The following is a 20857-nucleotide window of genomic DNA, read 5'->3' as shown; positions in this document are numbered from 1 at the left end:
TTCTATTAAAAAAAGGAGGTATTAAAAAATCAGTAACAGGAGACTCCTGAACCCTTTACTTATGTCCCTAACTTTACTAGGACTGCTTTTGAGTAAAAACTGTAGGACCGTGGACTTAACCTTTCATATATTTATTTTTTTAAGCATTAAGGGCCTCAGTCTGTGATAGCACAAAACTAAATATTGTACAGCATTTATGACTTTATTTGTATGCAGATAAAGGCTCGGTATACAAAAAAAAAAGTGGCTCCAAAGTTTTTGATGAATTACACCAGTTTGCAAGACTAGTGCCTTGATTGTGTCTGTGGCCTCTTAGGGTATGTCTACAGTGCAGTTAGAAACCTGCAGCTGGCTCATGCCGGCTGACACAGGCTCACAGGGTTTGGCTGCAGGGCTGCAGCCTGAGCTCTGGCGCCTTCCCACCCTGCTCCCCACCCTAGTCTTGCAGTGGGTGTACCAAGAGCCAGCCCAGATATTCACCATTAGTGGGCTGGTCCTGCAGTCTGTTCACAGGCAAAACTTCCACTTCTGTACTTTTTTCACGTTTAATAAAGACTGCAGGATCAGGTCCCAAGGCTAGGGAGGTGGAACCTAGGACACAAAAGCCTGAAGAGCTTTGGGATGCATATTTGTGCTCTGCTAACACACATGCATATTTCCTCTTGAAAGGACAGATTTCACTCTGTGCCAAGATTAAGAATTGTCACAAGTATTATGGCATGACAGGGGTTTATACAATTGTTTAGTCCTTTTCTCATGTTTGCTTACATCAGCCCCAAGTTAATCAAAAGTATATTTTACCTGTAATGACCTTCGAGTGGTAACTGAACAGTGCCCTCCTCTTCCATTGCTAACATACTTTGTTCTTCCTAGGAGGAAGACATTTAGATGCAAGAGACAAAATGATGTTCTGAACATGGATCTTTTTATATCTGTTATAACCTTTCTTTTCTGTAATATTAAATATTTACTAAAGTTCTTTAAAACAGAGGATACAGTTCCAATTGCTTTTTATGTTTGAAACATCTGATCCTAAGAATAATGTATTTAAAGGATAATTTTCCACTTAATGGTATTTTTCAATGCTAAACATAAGTTTCTTTTGTAACAAAAAGAGAGCGAAGTTACTAATAAATATTCAGCAAAGAATGTATATATCAGATTTCAAACACTATGTAAGAGCAGACGTTTTAAGCCGCACTGTTGAGCAAGCAAGAATCAGGTAATCACAGATGTATGACTGCATACACAGCCAGGGCTCCAAAATGAATTTTCAGTGGAACACAAAAAGGCACCTGGGAATACCAGGGGCTAAGGAGAATGGGGATGTGCATTCAAATCCATTGGTCAAATATTGCAAGTTCACAAAACCTTTAACTCCAGAAAAACATAACTCCTAAAAGCAACATGTCCTGTTGACAGTGAGAGAGCAAGAACCACTTCAAGCAGCTACAGGCTTTATTCCTTTTCTGAGTTCAAATCCAGAGCATTCCTCAAGTATACCCCAGGCTTAATATATACCCTCAAGTATACCCCATTAAACTCAATGTTCTACAGAGCCCACATTATTCCAAGGCCTCAGGCAGGCCAGCACACAGCCCAGCCCCATGCAACCTATTACATGAGGTTAAGAATCAGAGGGGTAGCCGTGTTAGTCTGGATCTGTAAAAGCAGCAAAGAATCCTGTGGCACCTTATAGATTAACAGACGTTTTGCAGCATGAGCTTTCGTGGGTGAATACCCACTTCATTGGATGCAAGTGACGAAGTGGGTATTCACCCACGAAAGCTCATGCTGCAAAACGTCTGTTAGTCTATAAGGTGCCACAGGATTCTTTGCTGCTATTACATGAGGAAACTTCAGCGTTTTCCGCAAGAGCGCCAGGTTCTCTGCAAATGCAAAACTCTCTGCACTACCGGTGGGTAGATACCTAATTTACAGGAAAATGTGGGTGCAGGAGAGTCTATATGCGCCCCATTAATACTATCCCCAGTGAGGGGCACCTAACCCATGCTCCCATGGCCAACCCTCTAACATCCGAAGAAGTGAGCTTTAGCTCACGAAAGCTCATGCTAAAATAAATTTGTTAGTCTTTAAGGTGCCACAAGTACTCCTGTTTTTTTTGCGGATACAGACTAACACGGCTGCTACTCTGAAACCTCTAACATCGCAATCCAACAAAACAAACCACTCAACTGAACCATGGAAATAATAGTATCTGCACAACATGAACCCAGGCAAATGCTTCAAAGTTAGGTGTGCCTACACTGACCAATGGATGCAATCATAACAGCCTGTGCTAACACAACACAGCACACACAACCCCATAAAGACTGAATCACCAGAAATTAAAGCCCTATGTAACCAATAACCCAAGGGAAAGGGGTGGCAGTGTTATTTCTACACTGGGGAGTGAGAGGCGGCAGAGTAGGAAGAGGCTTGCTCCATTTGCCTTGTATGGGTGTCACTCTACTAGTTAATCCCTGCATTTATTAGGAGGATTGAGATTGACCAATAGCAACAAAGTTAGGGCTACCACCGCATGGCAGGCACTGTGACAGCACTCTGGTTATATGGCCCACATTCCGAGCCCACACTCTTAATTTGGCACTAGTTATAATGGCCAGTATCATTTCCCGCAGTGAGGAAATTTAAGCCTTGCCAAAATTGAGTTTGTCTCCCTAGCCATTTTACTACTAGACCTGTTAAAAAAGTCACCATTTTAATTTTTATAATGAGAATAGTGTATTTTGTCCATTCGGCTCTTACTCAAAATGGCTTAAGTGGTTAACTCTGAAGTGGCCTCCGAAGTGTGTATTGGAAGAGATGAATAATATACAAAGCAAAACTGCAAAGCAGTGGGAAAAAATTGCCCTAGAAATGTAAAGCAACGTAAATTATAAAATTTTGATCCAGTCAAACAAGTTTTTAGATCTTGTCAACTTTATTTATACTCTTGTGGGTAGAATATTTCTATTTTTAAAATCTGTGCGATAGCAACTCTCCAATTAATTCTTTAGAATACATTTCAGAAGTTTTATTACTAGTTAATTTTGTCATTTCCAGGCTTCACAGCTTCATAAGTTTTTGACAGTTAAACAGTTTTAATGATAGCTCCAAATATTTAGAAATGCCAAAACATGTAAAAATAACCTCTTGAAATAGACAGTGACTGAAATAAAGCAGCAGCAGAAAAAAAAATTCCCAGTTTTGTTGTCTGATGCCATGCTATCTGGAATGTGAAAGAAAGCGACACATAAGCAAAACATAGGGATGATATGGAAAGGGTTCCTTTCCAACAACCCAAAATGTCGAAAAAAAAGGTACCTTGATTACTTATAATTAGTTTGACTCAAAAAGACAACAGATGTGGACTCAAATCTCGTTTGCATTGGTATATCAGTTACAGTGTGAAGTGGAATGAGCAGTGTATTTTAAAATTTCATTCTGATAGCTTTGGACATATATTGCAAATAGTAAATATTAATAATTAATATATTTATCACTTATATAGCATCTTTGGTTTTCAAATTATTTCATAAACACTAATTTTCACTATGCACCAGTGAGACAGGATAGTAAATTTTATCCCCATGCTACAGATGGTTAAACTGAGGTAGAGAAGCTAAAGCCCAGATTTTTAAAATATTTAGGAGCTGATGTGTTCAACTGAGTTAGGAGCCTACATACCACTGTAAAAGGGATTTAGGAACCTAAAGCCAAAAATCCAATTAGGAGCCAAATGGGGTTTAGGCTCTTGAGTTCCTAAATCACTTTTTAAAATTAGATTTAGCCTTCTAAATCACTCAGTGTTGCAATGCTGAGCACAGCAATGTCTAAATAACCTTTACAAATCCAGGCCTAAGCGAATTGTCCAAGGCCACTGAAGAAAACTGTAATTTCCAGGATTAGAACTCTGGGGTTTCTGACTCCTAGGCCTGTGCTCAAATCACTAGACCATACCCCTCTCTAGAGGGCCCCCTTCATAATTAGATATTACTACTGGGATTCCTTCCACCCACACAGAATCTCTTTGACCTCAGTAAGATATTATGCTAGCATACAGGTCTGCAGTAGTGCATCTATTTGCAGGAATGGGTCTTAGATTTGTAACTTTAAAATGTGATATAATCAAGGTCAAAGGACTGACACAGTTAAGTCTACATGTCACATGGACGATGACTCAGCTCTAAGATTTGGGGTAAATAATTCAGTGGAAATATTGATAAAGAAGAATTAGGAAGTGAACAATGAAACCCCGACCTACCTCTTTTTCTGCATCTTCCAGTTTCTTTTTCTTGCTCTCAGGCATCAAATCATCCAACCAGCTTAGCTCCCGTTTGGTAAAAAATAAATCCATGAGTTTTCTGACAAACACCAAAGCTAAAACCTGGTCAAGATATTTATTTCAATGGTCAGGGTATTGTAGGCAAATAAAAAATGGTAAATATGCTTTTAAAGGGACACTTTCAAAAGTGATTGTGTTTAAATTTGTAGTCAAGAAGCATGCATGGCACAAGCATACATATGGATATTATACTGTCTACTCTGCTTTGCTTGCATACATTTGGTTGGTGGATCATCCAAGAGGGAAGCTGGAATTTTATTCTTTATTTTGGAAGGGCTAATGCATTTTTCAGGGCTTGGGGAAAAAATTTTTAGGGTGCAGTATATTCTGGGCCAATTAATCTTTACTGTCATCCTCTAAAGCAGCATGAAATACTAATCTTTTTTTAAGTCAATGATATAACTAAAGAGAATTGATTTCAGTAACAGAATCAACTGAGTTGTTTATTTCAACAAGACATAAAACTGTTAACAACAAAAGTCTCTCCAGGCACTAAACACCCTTATTGAATGGATGTTCTTTGTGTAAAACAATCAAGTAGAATTTTTTTTTAAAGTGTTAAAGAGTCTCATAAAGGACCAAATCCTACTCACCTTTCTCATGAGAACAGGCAGTAGGGCTATTCAAATGTATAAAGTGAATGAGATTTGATCCAAACTGCAAGGTTTATCTAGAATTTCACTTAGATCATGCAATGTGAAACTATCCTTACCTGTATTTTGAATATGCCTGTACACAATTCATGTTTTCTAGCAATTATTTATAAGTTGGGAGAAATAACTTATCTTTTTGAGAAAATAAAATAACATTTTTCATACCATCATTGGAAAGACAATGGCAGCTCTTGAAACCTTTATAATCCATAGGAGTACAAGACAGCTCAGCTGAATTATGGTGAAGAGATGGACTTTTCGAAGAGGAACATGCCTCAGATAAATAAAATCTGGTTGATGCTTTGCGGGCATCCAAAATAACTTTATTCTATCAAAAAGCTAGAAGAAATATAAAGCATAGATTTTAGCTACTAAATTCTAAGAAATTGATAAGCAACTGAAAACAAGGTCTTATAATGTGAAGTATGAGGCAACCTTAATAAAAGAAGACATAACCAGTCCCACCGATAATAAACAAAATTTAAAATAAATGGGACACTGTCAACTTGTAATCATATTTCCACATTTTGTGACAAGTAACCCTTAAAATACCTAGAATTGAAGGATATTAAAGAAAAATGTTTGCTTCTTTCTCTTTTAGTTTGTTTTCTCTGTGCATTTGACAGCACTTTGTGCATAGCCTACTTCACTGTTTTGTTGATAGCGCATGCCCCTCCCCCAGGCTTTGCAAGGGTGCCTCCATCTCAGCACTTTTCACACACCGGTGCAGCTCTACTGGCACTAGTCAATTTGGGGGAGTTCATGTAGGCTGGGCATACGTGTTTTTACTACGTCATTTCACTTTGCATCAGTACATGAGAAACAGTCCTAGTGCCAGATCCTGAGCTGCAGCTGTGGAGTGCTTGGCACAGCTCAGAAGAGTGGGATGTTAAGGAGCTGTTGGTACTCCCACGATCCTTGGCCAGCTCTGTGCTGGCCTAGGCCCAATGGGTAGATTGTTGCCAATGGTGTTCCAGCTGCCAACTGCCTCCAGGGCCATTCCAGCAGTGGGGAATCACTAGACAGAGCATTCCCTTTCCCCAAGTCATGTCCACTGTAGAAGTTGCTACAGTTGCTCTTCCCTATCTGAAATATCCCTTACATGTGGGAGGGGAATCCTCAAGAGTCTGGCTAAACCAGCTGTAGAGCAGCTAAACAAAGGATTGGTCTTGTGTAGATGAAACTCAAGTGGATGTTTACCATTAATAATAGCAGCCGTGTTGAAATGGAAGAGGCAGCAGGCAGGTGCGCACAGAGGAAAGAGGAAGGAGCCTGTGCAACAGTGCGTTGCTCTTAGGCCCACCCAAAAGCCTCTTTAAATAATCAACAGAGGAGCAGAGGAATCATGCTTGGTTTTTAATGCTTTTTTAATTTCCATGTACACTATTTAAAGAGAAACATCCATTTTATTTTTCAAATTAGTCACTTCCAGGAAATGAAACTTGACAGTGTCCCTTTAAGTTTCTATAAGAAAGTAAATAGAGAGTAAAAGAAAAAATGACTATCTATTTTAAAAGTAAACACAATAACTAACAGAGAAACATATGTGTGCTTTTCTTGTACTCCATTTTACCTGAATTCCCTTTAGAGATGAAGCACCCATGTAAAGAAATACCCCATAGAGTACTGGCATAGGAATAAACTGCAAAGCGAGGAGAGAAAAAAAAGGAAGAAAAGAACATAATGAATATCAGTTCACGTATAAAGATATTTTAATTCAAAGAGCCATATTCCTGAATTACTCAAACCAGAATAAATTCAGAATAACTCCCTTAAAATTAGTAGAGTTACTCTGGGTTTACAACTGTGTAAATAAAAAGCAGAATCTGGCTCCAAAGATGCATTTTGCTTTAACAGTTAGTTACCACAATGTACTTTACTCTCTGTTCTCAAAAATTAATACAAATGCCCAGAAAATAAAAGTGTAAGAGTACATACATACAATAATCAGATAGCTTTCCGGTAAAATATTGTTCAGAATGTAACCTGAACATTGCAACCAACATTCTCAGAAAAAGCATCTAAGATTACACTTTTTTTCATACTGTAAATAAAACAAAATAAATAATACTGCTAAGGGAAACTGTCTGTGTTGTTTGCACAGTGTTGTAAGTATAGAGCCCAACTGTTTCCCAATGATTTTCTGAGTCTGACTAGCTAGTTAAAATGTGCAGACTCTTTCTGGTACAAAGTATGTGGGCAGGGAAATCTTTCCATATTTAAGCACCTATTTTAAATGCAATCCACACAACACACTTGTTTGTGAAACATGCTTAACATTATATTTAAATCAGAATTACCAAAAAATATAAGCATTAAACAATCTATTCCCTTCATGATAACCATACATAAGGCCAAATCCTGATCTCTATGAAACCTACAGCAAAATTCCCATCATTTTCATCAGGACAAGGATTTTGCCTACAAGGTTTACTGATATGGTGAGAATAGACCCCTAGTTATTTGCTTTGACTTGGAACCTGCAGAGAATGTGAGAAAGCTTAGCTGGTTATTTCAAAGACATCAACTGTAGAATGCTTATTGGAACCCCCCTTTTTTAACCCACAGATCGATCACACAATGTTCTTAAGTTATCCAAATACTGAACAAATTCGGTTGCTAGTATAATTTAACCAGACTTTAGTTTTTAGATGAAAATTTGCCATTAATCCAAGGCTAGACTAACAGTGAAACCCTGGACCCACTGAAGTCAGTAACAGAACTACCACTGACTTCAGTGAGGCCAGGATTTCACTCTAATCCTTTCTGGTTAAAAATATGAAATGTCCCTACCTATTTTATTATGTGAGTGTTAGAATACATTGTTTGTTGTCATACACAGAGCTATTATTGCAATATAGGATACTGGTTGGCAGTGTGTCTAATCAATAAAAAGCATAATTAGAATTGAAATTCTATGTACGGTACAGTACTACTCACTTTTTCTTTATTTTTCAAAATGTATTACCTTAAGAACACTCGTCAAAAAGACAGATGAGCCCATTAGGACAAAGATCATGAGCCCTGTAACTCTTTGTTCCCGTATTCCAAGAAATTTGGGCTGCTCTCCTGGAGCAGAGCACTCCGATTCCAGTTTCAAACTATTCACATGGGAAATAGAAAGGACGGTGGCAGCAACAAACCATGGTAATCCCATAATAGAGCACACTCCAAGCATGAGTGCCACCATCAACAAGTCGAGATGGTATCCACACCCTTTCTGTTAAAACAAACAGCAACAACAACAAGATGTAAAATGACATCTGAATTAAGGAAAGCTCCAGCAGCAGGGATACCTAATTAACTATTAGAAACAATTTAAAAAACTCAAATGCCTAACAGAAAATAGCAGTCCTCCGTGTTTTATCCAGCTGATGTCAGCAGTGAGAGAAAGGTGTTTATTATGGTGATAGTTTGGTAATTTATGTGAAATGAGTTGGTGGTCTTAGTCTAGTTCCTAGCAGGCAAGTATCCACATCACAAATCTACTACCAAAACTGGTATCATTTGGCTTCTTTTCTGGTGGTGTCATGAGAGATACCAAGAGAAGCCATCCATACAGGTGGTCCTTCCATATCCAGTTTCAGATATGCTGATTAGCAAATATGGAGAAAGATGTGTTGCTGCTGATTTACCTGGACCTGATCTGTTGATAACAGTAGATGCCAATTACAGGGTTGCCAATATGGTATCATTCACATGCAATGAATTCACCTTTTAAAAATAACTTCATAGAGGAGAGCAAACAGACATGGTCATACAGCAGGTTGAAACACAAAACTTGATTCTTCCCTCCACAATAGATCACAGATATTGTTAAATTAGCAGCTACAAAACTAATTTAAATCGTCAGTGTCTATAAAAGTACATGCACCTTTTTGTATGTTTTAAAATCCTTATATTAATGCCACATCGAGTTAATAAGTTCTCAGTAGTATCATTATCATGCTTAACTGAGGTTTGCTTGTGATTTTTTTCTGGGGATTTCAATATGTATTTCTACTTTTGTCCATTGTAAAAATAGTCTTCTATAAATTAAGAAGGTTGGTTAAAAAAATAAATCAGGTACTGTGCTTTTTCAGTTTTCCCGTTACATTCTTAAGAAATACCATCCCATTGGTAGGAACAGTAAGTATGAAAGAAATGCCATCTTAAAGGTTGACTGTGTTAGACAATCAGATAAGTCAAGTTATAACATGTCTGTGCTATCAGGCAGAGGTATGTAAAACATTTGTTTCAAACCTCAAATGCATTCAAAATTAACCTTGGTTTGTGTTCAACTTGTATGTGAGAATGAAAATTGCTTTGCATAAAGTTTTTCCATATAAATGAACTTTTTGTCACAGCTGGACTTTATTCCTCCCTCTTTCTGGAAACCCAGGAGCACTGTGAGTATACTCAGACTACAGCTGGAGGCATAATTCCCAAGTGGCATAGATGTATACATACTAGATATGATCGACATAGTGTTATAAGAATAGCAGTGTAGCCAAAGAGGCATGAGTTAGCTGCCTGACTATATATATGTAGGGTCTCAGACAGGACTGTATTTGGCGGGCTACCTGCATCACCACAGCTACCCTGCTATGTTTAGTGAGCTCTCTCAAATCAAAAGAAAACATCTACCGTGATGGAAATTACACCTCTAGCTGCTGTGTAGACATATTCTCTGAGACTGTGGTTCACCAGTGCACTTAAAGTTCAAACTGTTACTGAGAAAAGTCACATGGGGTAAATCACATATTTTCCAATATGGCAACACGTCCAACTTCCTGTTTTGATGAAGCAGTAAAGCTCATGCAAATAACATGAATGTGTTGAACCAGAATCTTACCTGTAAACTCATGCAGACGACATAAAAAAAAGTAACTAAACCATTTCCAAACAAACTTTGAAGGGTTTTCTACAAAGACTAAAAAAAGAAACTCTAAGGCACACTCTATTCAGAATTTGCTACAGGAAATATAAAAAAGAGAAAAAATTATTTGGAAGCAGACAATTTCTTTCTGAAGATGAGTTTTAGTTCTAAAATAAGAAGTGTTTGGGTTTCTGAAATGTAGGTCACATACCAAACATGAAAATGCCATTTTTATTCATTTATTTTATTTACCATGGGAGACATCTTCATATAAGGTAAATCAAATTAAAAACTCCCTTCACTATCTCACTAGTCTTACATCTAAGACATGTCTAGCTAAACACAGAGATGTGTTAACAAAGATTAGTTATATGCACACATGCACTCAAAGAAGGAGTTTAAATCTAAATCCTAACAGAGACGCCTATTTTACCTTCTGACACATTTTGGAGGAATGTATGCACTAATACATACAGAATCAGGGAGTTTTTCCCGGGATCCAAGGAAACTGACATATGGGAGGACAAGAAAGCATAGCAACAGGTGATGCTATACCAGACCCCAGCAAAACTAATATGCAGCAAGACAAGAGGGCAGCCAGGAGAGCCATCTGACTCCCAGATGCCAGTACTGAAAAAACACATTCCAAAGCTTGGCAGCAATTTCCTGCATCTGTCAAGTTAACCACATGCAATGCTATGGATTGACATGAAGAGTCAGGCTGACAAAAAGGGCAAAAAAAAGAACATATCAAATGTCACAATCATCGAAGAAGAAGCAGTGCAAAGTGAAGGACGCCAATACATTTGCTAAAGTGATCTGGGATTGGATTGCTGTTTATTAAAAGTATGTCAAAAGAGGCCTAAATTTGCTGCATATACAAGTACAGAACCCTGCTGTTGGATTTTGCCCAGCAGCTTTTCAGAGAGGTGATGCCCCTTTCTCCCCTCTCCATCTGCAGACATCCGGCAGGAAGTGATTCTATGTTGTTTTAAGATCCCATTTTCCCTCTAAAGTTCAGTTTTTACATTTCTCCCTCCTCCAAGAAGGAAGGGAAGGGAAGGGAAGAAAGCACTTATGGGGAAATTCAAAAGATATGGAGAGGCAGAGAGGGAACAAAGTGATAAGAAAATACCATGTCCCCTTAATAGATTCTCAGAATTAAGCCCACCAGCAGCTGATGTCTGGATTTCAAGAGACATTCGACTTGACTGTTTAGATTAAGTAAAGAACTTGGGCAAGTGCTTAACTTAAAGCATATGTTGAAGTTCTTTGAAGTCAATGGGTCTTAAGCAGATGCTTAAAGTTAAATGACACCTGCTTAAGTGCTTTGCTGCCTTGAGGGGTTTGCTCTAAGAACACTTTTAAAGACCTGTGTAAAAAGAGAATCACTGACAAAGAATACAAATTACATACCCAAAATTAACATACTTGCTCCATTTTTTACACTGATTGAAAAAGGCTGCTAAATAATACACAGTAAGTTAATTGTTATTGAGCAGTGTTGAAAGTACATTACATAAAGCAAAGCAGGAAGGTAAAGTAAACATATGACCTTTTGACTGTGTTCTACGAACATATACCTTTAGTTTGTGTTCTTTTCTGTTGATAATAACAGCTGTAATCTGCTGGTCCATGAAGATAAGGATAGTACAAAGCAGAGCTGGAATTACGGCAGCTAAAATGGTCCACCAAGGATTAGGCCCCAGAGGAGAAACAAACCAGCCACGATCATCTCTGGTGGGCTACAAAAACATAAGGTCATGTACGGCCAATTCAGAATTCTAGCGATTATTAAATGCTCTGACCTTGCAGCGACACAGACAAGCACTACTTAGGAAATGACACGTTTCATTTAGAGATGCTTCTCTGAAGAATTAATCTCTCTCTGAATAATATCACAGAATATACTAAACATCATCCTGTAAAATAGTACCAGAAAGGGCAGGTAAATATAAACACAGCGTTTCTTTAAGTCTTTACCAGTTATATGTTAACTGGGCTATTACAGACTTTATTGCATTCAGTAAAATGATAATGATCCAAGGTCTCAGGGGGACACCCAAAACCATATAATAATCTAGGATTTGGATGATCTGAGGAACATGTGACTGCAAACTTCACAGTCTGTTGGCTGGATCCCCCAATATCAAGGAGCACAGGGGTGCCTGATGAGTAGGGTGACCAGATGTCCTGATTTTATAGGGACAGTCCCAATTTTGGGGTCTTTTTCTTATATATGCTCCTATTACCCCCTCACCCGCATCCCAATTTTTCACATTTGCTCCTGGTCACCCTACTGATGAGAGACAAGGGCAAGGGTGAGAAGGCAAATAGGGTGAAGAGAATTGGCTAAGGCTCTTTAGTTAGACCAACCTACCTTTGCTCCTAAGGATCAAATAGCCAAACTTCACTTTTGTGAAGATAACAGGGAATTTCAGATCAATGAGATTTGGATAATAAAGGTTGCACTGTAAAGAGTTTATTATTATTTATATGTATTATGGTAGAGCCAAGGGTCACAAGCTAGTTCCTAAAACAACAGGCCTTGATACACACACACACACACACACACACACACGCGCGCGTTCAGAGAAGAATTATTATTCACTTGATATCAAATATCTACTTAATCTAGTATGTGGCAAAGTATTTGCAATACAACAGTACAGTTTATTAATGAATTACCTTGAATGCATTTGGAACCTGAAGCTTTGGAGATGGAATCCCCAGGGCATAGTCAATTAAAACCATGGACATAATAGTGAGAAAGACAGCGAAGTCACTGACTATAGATCGCACCTAAAAATATTGAGACAAATGTCATTTCCAGCAGGGAAATACCAAAAATATCCACGTGGGATTTGAGAAAGCAAATACAAGAGCTGCAACTTAATTCCTTTTATGGCTTAAGACAGTGGCTCTCAACTTTTTCAGGCTCCTGTACCCCTTTCAGGAGTCTGATTTGTCTTGCCTACCCTCCCAAGTTTCACCTCACTTAAAAACCACTTGCTTACAAAAATCAGACATAAAAATACAGAAGAAGTGCCACAGCACACTCTTACTGAAAAATTGCTTATTTTCTCATTTTTACCATATAATTATAAAATAAATGAATTGGAATATAACTACTGTACTTACATTTCAGTGTATAGTAGTGTATTTAGAGCAGTATAAACAAGTCATTGTCTGTATGAAATTTTTTTAGTTTGCACTGACTTTGCTAGTGCTTTTTTTGTAGCCTGTTGTAAAACTAGGCAAATATCCAGATGAGTTGATGTAGCCCCTGGGTACACGTATCCCCATCTGCGTATCCCCAGGGGTATACATACCCTGGGTTGAGAACCACTGGCTTAAGCGAATACTTTCCTTATGGGAGAGATTGTGCTCACTCATGTGCTGTTTCAATTTCACAACATGGAGAAAGAGCACAAGGACCCATTCTTGTTCATCTACATTGTGGTCAGGCACACTGGCAGTCCCCACACTCCCATGAGTGTGCATGAGGACAGTGCCACCACTGGAGTGGGGGATGGTAATAGCTCCATCCTTCCTCCTCACCAACCAGAGAAGCTAGTTCAAAGGGGAGCATGCACTGCACTCTTGCAAGAAGTAGCAGCAGCCTCAGGAGACAATGCAACTCTCCCTAGGAATCTAGATTGGTGGGAGATAAGTAGCTTTGGTACCTAGTATAACATGCACAGGGTGGGAAATATTTAAAGAATATGAACAGGAATGCAGAAGGACACATCACTTGTAAACAGAGCACCATATTAAAGGAAGAACAATTTGCAGTGGGAGTAGTGTTGTCTTTAGAACATCAAGCTATTTTTTATCATTATTCCTTTTTCTGAAGAGAGCTGAGTTTTTAACCTTTAGGACCAAACCCCTTACTGAGTCACTCTTCAGTGTTAAAGGCTGATTGAAGAGGTTTCTGTTTGTCAGATTTTGCTGTGAAGTACTTTCTGTTTTAAATATCAAGATGGAAACAGAAAAAATAACAAAAACCAGATAATTAAACAATTTCTCTACAAAACCCCAACAACTTACAGCACTTCACCAGCAAGAAATTATAGAGGGCAGCAAGAAACTGAGTCTGCAACAGTGGAGATTTCTACTTCCACAAGATTTACACAAACTTTTGCATTAAAAAGGTATATTTCAGGTACCTTTGTTGGAAAATATCGGCTAGTCTTGAACTGCTTCAGTGTGGATGATAGTGTTACTGTAGAAAAGAACAGGATGACTGACCAGAAGAGAACATCTGGAACGTAAGGGCCATGATGTCCACAGGCTCGTCCAACATACTCCCCATGAAATGTTCCACATTCCTAACAGGAAGAACAAAGCAGGATTGTTTTGAAAAATGCCCTAGTAAATGCTGTTATATATTTTTTTCCTGTGATTAGTTACTCCCTTAAATAAATGACAGATTAGATCATATAATATATTGTCAATAGTAAACTAATTTTGAGATATTTAACCTTCTTTCATTTAAAACCCCAAATCTTTATATCTGGATTGTGTGGATAAATTGTACTTTTCACTGTAATGCTGTGAAGAAAAATGGAAAGCTAGAAAATGAGAATTGTCCATCTCAGAATGAAGAACATCTCATACACTCAGGCGCGGTAAGTGTAGACTAGCCCTCAGACATTGTGCCATAGAGCACTAAAGAAACTTAGCAATGACTGATAGGTTTTCCTAGAGATATTTAATGACATAATCACTATGTGATATCAATTAGGGATGGGCAAATTAGTTTGGATAAATAAATCTTCTCCCATGCTTTGAAACAAACCTGTATTTGTTTTTAAACAGTTTGGTTGTAATTTTTTTTCATTTTCACATGGCTGCTGAGAAAGGAAAGAAAATACTCTGATAAGGGCTACTCTTGTTGCATTTCCAAGCTTTAGTTGTTTGTTTTAACTTTATAATTTGAAGGAAAACTATTCAGACCTACATATTATCCCAGAATGGAACTAAGAAATGTATTTACCAGAAGGGGGCAGCACACTTCACAACATTTTCTTTGCTTAGGAAAAGCTAAGATTGTTTCTAAAAAAGATCTGATAAAATTCAGGGAATACACCAAACAAAACATTAATATTTATTTCAGGCAACAGCTTCACTTCAAAGTCTGATGTGTCAGAATTTGTCAAATTTTAACCAATGTATTTTAAAAAGATAGCATACAGGTTTGCTGCAACCTAAATCTCACATGTGAACCTTACATTTCAGATACACCTCTAGTAGAAATCTAAACAAATGATTGTCAGACAGCCATAAATACAGATGTGTTCAGCTTCCTAAACAATGAGCACAGAAATGTGGGAAATCTATGAAGATGTGAACTATAGAACATGGAATCCCACTGCTCACTCACTAAGTAAAGGAATATAAGAAACAGAGTAACCTGAATTGAGGGGTCCGTTCTCTAATACCCTGACTATGGGAGAAGACTTATGTGGTGAATAAGTAACTGACCATACTGTCAAAATAACAAACTGGGGCACTTTTGTGGCAACATTTATTAGAGTCATAGAATACTCGGGTGCTCTACATTTTGGCACTCTTCTTTGACCTGTTCTATTTAAGAAAAGAAAGAAAGAAAGAAAGAAAGAAAGAAAGAAAGAAAGAAAGAAAGAAAGAAAGAAAGAAAGAAAGAACTATGCCCCATCCCCCCTGGACTATCTGTCCCACACTTTCCTCCTCTTTATGGTTCTGGTCACCATAGAGAGAAGGAGAAGTGAGGCTATCACAACTACTAGGTACCTATTCCTTCCCATTATATGCTGCCAGAGCAGAATTTTTTCATCAATTACACTGAGTCACTGACTCATCAAATTCATATTGCAGTACCATGGCTGGACAATTTATGACAAGCTTTGGTTTTGAAGAATGATTGGCATGAAGTACACCCTAGTATGGGATGAAAGTGAGACAAGGGAGTGCAAAACATATATCAGTATAGCAATACATCTGGGACAAACAGTCATTAGGTATTAAAAACCAGAAAACTTTGATGAAATGAAAAAACAGGACATTTCAGGCATCCCAAAAGAAGTTCTCAGGACTTTGGGACACCAGATGAAAAAGTACAACTTGACGAGGTTGTTTCCGTTGACTGTGAACCGCTCTCCGCTGGTGCACAAGGTGATATTTCAGGCTCTGGCTGAGCCTCTTGGGTAGGGTTGTTTGCTTCTTCTGCCAGTTCTGTCTCGCTGGCGCCCTCTGGCGATGGTGTTGTAAGCGCTGGCGTCGGTGCTGGCGCCGGTTGCTCTTCCAGTTCCGGTTCTGGGACTGGATGTACTATGGCTGCTGTAGGTGTTGGCCTGGGATCCGGTTCCACCACCTCTGTCTGGGTCTCTGGTAACACAGACGGGGTCCCGGTGGATGGCTCAGGAACAGGGATGGGTCCGGCAGCTCGCCTGGCTTGGCTGCGTGTAACCACTCCCTCTGTTTTTTGCTGTTCAACGTGTCGGGCCAAGTCGTTCCCCAGTAGCATGGGAATCGCATGGTTGTCATAGACAGCAAAAGTCCACTTCCCTGACCAGCCCTTGTACTGGACAGGTAAACGCACTGTAGGTAATGTTACAGGTTTTGACATGAAGGGGCGAATTGTCACTTTGGTTTTCTGGTTGATGAATTTGGGGTCCACGAAGGTTCGGTGGATAGCTGACACATGTGCTGCAGTGTCTCTCCAGGCGATGATCTCCTTTCCGTCCACTCTCAAAGTTTCCCTATGTTCTAAGGGTATTTGAGATACATCTATGTCCGGCTTTCCTTGGTGTGAAGGTGCAAGGAGTTGCACTCGGTTTAGGTTCTTTGGGCATTTGGCTTTGATATGCCCCAATTCATTGCATCGAAAACATCGCCCACTTGATGGGTCACCGGTTTGTGTTGGTCTACTGGAGACTGGTGGGTTAGAAGAAGAGGTAGGGTGTGACTGTCCTTGGGTTGTAGGTGTGGGCTTGATTGGCCCTCGATGGTAGAGTTTAGTCTCGGTGGGTACCTTGTGGGATTCGCTCCCCTTGGCAGCAGTTTTCTTGTTCGGTGTAACTGCCATCCATTTGGCTCCAATCTCCCCTGCCTCAGTGATATTTTTTGGTTTTCCATCTCGTATGTAGCATGTAATGTCCTCAGGAACACCATCCAAGAACTGCTCCATCATTATCAGGAGGTTTAGCTCATCCATGGTTTTAACATTGGCTCCTGATAACCAGGAAGAATAATGCTTTTCAATGTAGGAGGCGTGTTTTGGAAATGACTCCTCTGGTTTCCATTTCTGCTCTCTGAAACGCTGACGGGCGTGATCAGGGGTTATGCCCATTCTGTATTTGGCCTTGGTTAGAAACAGTTTATAGTCGTTCATGTTGCCCCTAGGCATTTCAGTTGCCACCTGTAATAAGTCTCCGCAGAGCTGTGACCTCAGCTCTACCATGTATTGGTCTTCAGGGATCTTGTACCCAAGGCAGACCCTTTCAAAGTTTTCTAAGAAGGCCTCAACATCTTCACCTGCCCTGTAGGCGGGAAATTTTCTCCGAGAAGGTTGATCAGTAGGTTGAAAAGGGGTTGGATTGGTTGGCTCCTGCTGCTTAGCCTTTGCCAATTCCAGGTCTTTGTCTTTTAACTCCATTTGTCTCTTGTAGTCAGCCTCTCTGGCTTGTAGTATCTCCATCTCCAACTTGTGGTTGGCTTCTCTGGCTTGAAGTATCTCCAGCTCCCTCTGGTGGGTAGCTTCCTCCCTCTCCTTTTGTGCCTCAATTAATTGTATTTGCAATCTAGCAAGGTCCATTTGTTCCTGTGTATCACTCATGTCTGTGCCCTCTGGTGCTGGCCACACCCCTATGCAGGTAGGGTATGTGCTGTTTTGCTTGCTTCAGTTGCTTAGGTTACAGTTTCTAACCCTGCCTCTCACTGACCAAACAAAGAGAATTCAGTCCTTTGTATAGCAAATTGTGGTTTGTGTAATGTTACTATTTTGTACTGAGAAAGAGGGAAAGATTAAAAAAAAAAATTCTCTGTCTCCCTGTCCTTCTGAGCTGTGGCACTAATAAGCCCAGCTGACAGGCTGTTGCTACTTAGTACCTGTGAAAAAAAATCTAGTGAATCCTCTCAGGCATTTGTATTCCTTGGCTCCAGAGGATTTCAAAAGACACAGGGAAAAAAACCTGGCTGGAGGGTTTATCTCTCCCCCCCCCAAACCTGTTTTTCCTGCTGGATGGGAATGTACTTTGACGAGCACTTCCCCCCACCTCAGGAATCCTGAGTGGTACCTCGTATCACAATGGACGAAAGCACCGCTCAGCAGGAGGGCTTTGTAACAGAAAGCGCTGCAAAAAACTGAAAATCCTTCTAACCCTGAAACTGCCTCAGAGTGCCTTTGGTAGAAAAGCCGTGCCTCTCTCTCTGGGTCCGAAACACCGCTGCCACCATGTCAGAGTCTACCCTCACTTGAAACTGGGGGGTTTCAAGGTGAGGACCCGCATGTCTTCCCCCACCCCAAAATCCTAGGGTAGGTCTCCCCTTTGCTGCCACCACCTCGGTCAATTACGTGGGCCGGGACACCCCTGTTTTCCCCCTGTATCCCTCCAAAGACACTCCCTGGGGAACACAGATCAACTCACAGAGGAGGAACCTTCCCCCTCCCCTCTCTGCCCGGAGATAAGCTGTCTCACCACCGAGAGAGACCGTCTTAGCCCCTCCCCTGTATTCACAGTAGAGGGATTTAATCAAATCTTTATAGAAAGAATTTATTAAAAGAAAAACAAGAAAATACAGAATCTCTATGAGTCCAAGCTGGACACTCATAGGGTATAACCTTGCTAAGTTCTGGAGAGAATCCCCTCTCCTTCTCAGTACAACCAGTACAAGCAGAATTAAGAATAATCAATAACAAACACACAGAATTGCAAACATAGGATCATTAGTTTAAGACACAACGTATCTTTCTAATACTCACTATCTTGGCTAGAAGAAATTAGTTCAGAAAGGTGGAACTTGAGAGACTTGATTAAATCGTCTGGACTCTTGTAACTCCAAACGGCTAAAGACAAAAAACACAGCAACAGAGGGAAAAAGTTCCCTCCTAGAAATTTCAAATTCTCTTCCCTGATTGGTCCTCAGGTCAGGTGCCTACCAGGTACTATTTTTAACCCTTTACTAACTATTCATGACAGGGACACCAGATGAAAAAGTACAACTGCCCTGGTTAAACCAAGGCACACGGACTCTTTATGATGGCCTGTGCACAAGGGTGAATTTCATCCTGTAAGAATATATATCAATTTACGAACTGACTATACTAATGCCTGTATCAAGAATCTAAGTGGGTCCAGTGCAAACTAGAGATTTGCAAAAATCTGAGCAGACTCAGATTCAGCTAAGTGTTTGTGCAGTTAACAAAATGCACTTTCTTTGCTCTTCTGATAAACTTGACTCCTGTGCCCTTGTTAAGCATTACACTTATCAGACCTACCACCAGGAACACTAACAAGAGTTAATATGTGGAAAATACAGTGCTGTCTGTGTGTGACCAGAACAAATCACTGTAGGCTCTCACTGGCATATTTTGGCACCAGGGAGGAGTTGCGAATGACATCAAGAAATTTCAAATGATGAATAAATATATAATTGTCAGGAAATCAGGATATTTATTTGACAGGCATGGGGGATATTGGAACATCTTTCAATCATACTGCTCCCAATTTAAAGTAGATTATTGACTATAAATCTTTGAGGGGAAGCTGACTTATATATTCCTGAATCATTCATTGTTTGCAGTTTTTCAGCTGCTCAATGTAACACGTTAGGGCTTAGTAACATTTATTTGTTAAAATGGAATTACTTATTTTATGTCTAAGCTACAAATATACTCTGAGAAACATTGTGATAGCAGACACCTTCTCTTGTTATTCTGCGAGCTCACATCAGGTCTTTGCTGAAATCGCTAGGATCCCTTAGAATTGTGGTTCTTAACATTTTCCATATTGTGACCCCACGTTACAACACAAAAAAGTTTCAGGGTCAATCCCTACACACACTCCCATCAATCCATAAAGAAAAAGAAGGTGGTTATGAACCTCTTTAGATCTTTGTGTCACTCCCTTGGATTGAGAGGCAACTCCTGGGTTGAAAACCTATGCTGTAGAAAGAATACAATATCAACTGAATGAACATTTATAGACTTGTGTTGACTAAACCAAGGCAAATCTGAGTTTTGCTTTTGAAAGGTTTCCCCCAGCCTAATTTTCTGAAAAGAAATTTGTGAAGATGAAAGACTACATGTCTATGATGACGACTCTGCCTATTGAAAAAAATCACACGAGCCTGGTCTTGTGAGTCTCATGAGCCTGCCCCAGCTTTCTCTCTTTCTAGACTGAATTGTCATTGGCTTTGTAATTAAATGACCATTTACAAAGAAGAAAATATTGCAAGAAAAAAAAAAGAGCCTGTTTTCAAATATGCCATTTACAATCAAGCTTCAAAAGCAGCTGAGGGAAAGGAAAATAATAAGTATAAGGTTCCCTGGCTCCAACCCTATCCAGAAAAATATATAGTTCAGGAAAAAATATTTTGTGTGTGTGTGAAACAAGCCCTTTCAAGACTAATACATTTTGCATTAGGTGCTGTAGAATGGTGGCTTGCTTTCTTTTATGTCAAGGAAATGTTTATACAAGTCCAATAGTAACACAGTACATAGCTGACATTAAAAGAGTGGGTAAAATAGACCTTTAGCAACTAACTGGGATGTTAACAAACATTCTCTTTCCCCCGTCAGTATAGCCTGAACAGCTGGAAGAGTATTTTAGGGAAAATAGAGCTTATAGATTCTTTTTAGACAAGGCAGCTTTGGTTTTGCCATCTGGTAGAATTTAGGTCAAATTCATTGTTGTCATTTGACGTGTTTAGACAATGTCAGTCATACTTCTCTGTTAGTGTGTAAACAAACCTTTTAAAGCACTGCACAATGATGCACATTCTTGCTTTAATATG

At 39.4% G+C, this 20857-nt stretch overlaps 1 protein-coding gene across 1 annotated transcript in view; it reads right to left on the bottom strand.

The window, feature by feature from the left end:
• Positions 1-20857, bottom strand: part of SLC4A10 (solute carrier family 4 member 10) — a 191642-nt gene that overhangs the window by 6690 nt on the left and 164095 nt on the right. The window contains exons 16-23 of the mRNA XM_045033036.1: positions 14029-14190; positions 12548-12661; positions 11443-11604; positions 7970-8221; positions 6575-6643; positions 5167-5340; positions 4268-4390; positions 802-869 (exon numbers count right to left, since the gene is read on the bottom strand). Coding sequence (XP_044888971.1) covers positions 802-869; positions 4268-4390; positions 5167-5340; positions 6575-6643; positions 7970-8221; positions 11443-11604; positions 12548-12661; positions 14029-14190 — 1124 coding nt within the window. The remainder of the gene's footprint in view (positions 1-801; positions 870-4267; positions 4391-5166; positions 5341-6574; positions 6644-7969; positions 8222-11442; positions 11605-12547; positions 12662-14028; positions 14191-20857) is intronic.

Source organism: Mauremys mutica, chromosome 10, assembly GCF_020497125.1.
Source record: "Mauremys mutica isolate MM-2020 ecotype Southern chromosome 10, ASM2049712v1, whole genome shotgun sequence".
NCBI lineage: Eukaryota > Metazoa > Chordata > Testudines > Geoemydidae > Mauremys > Mauremys mutica.
The sequence above is the reverse complement of the archived record's forward strand: the minus strand, read 5'-3'. Positions and strand labels throughout refer to the sequence as shown.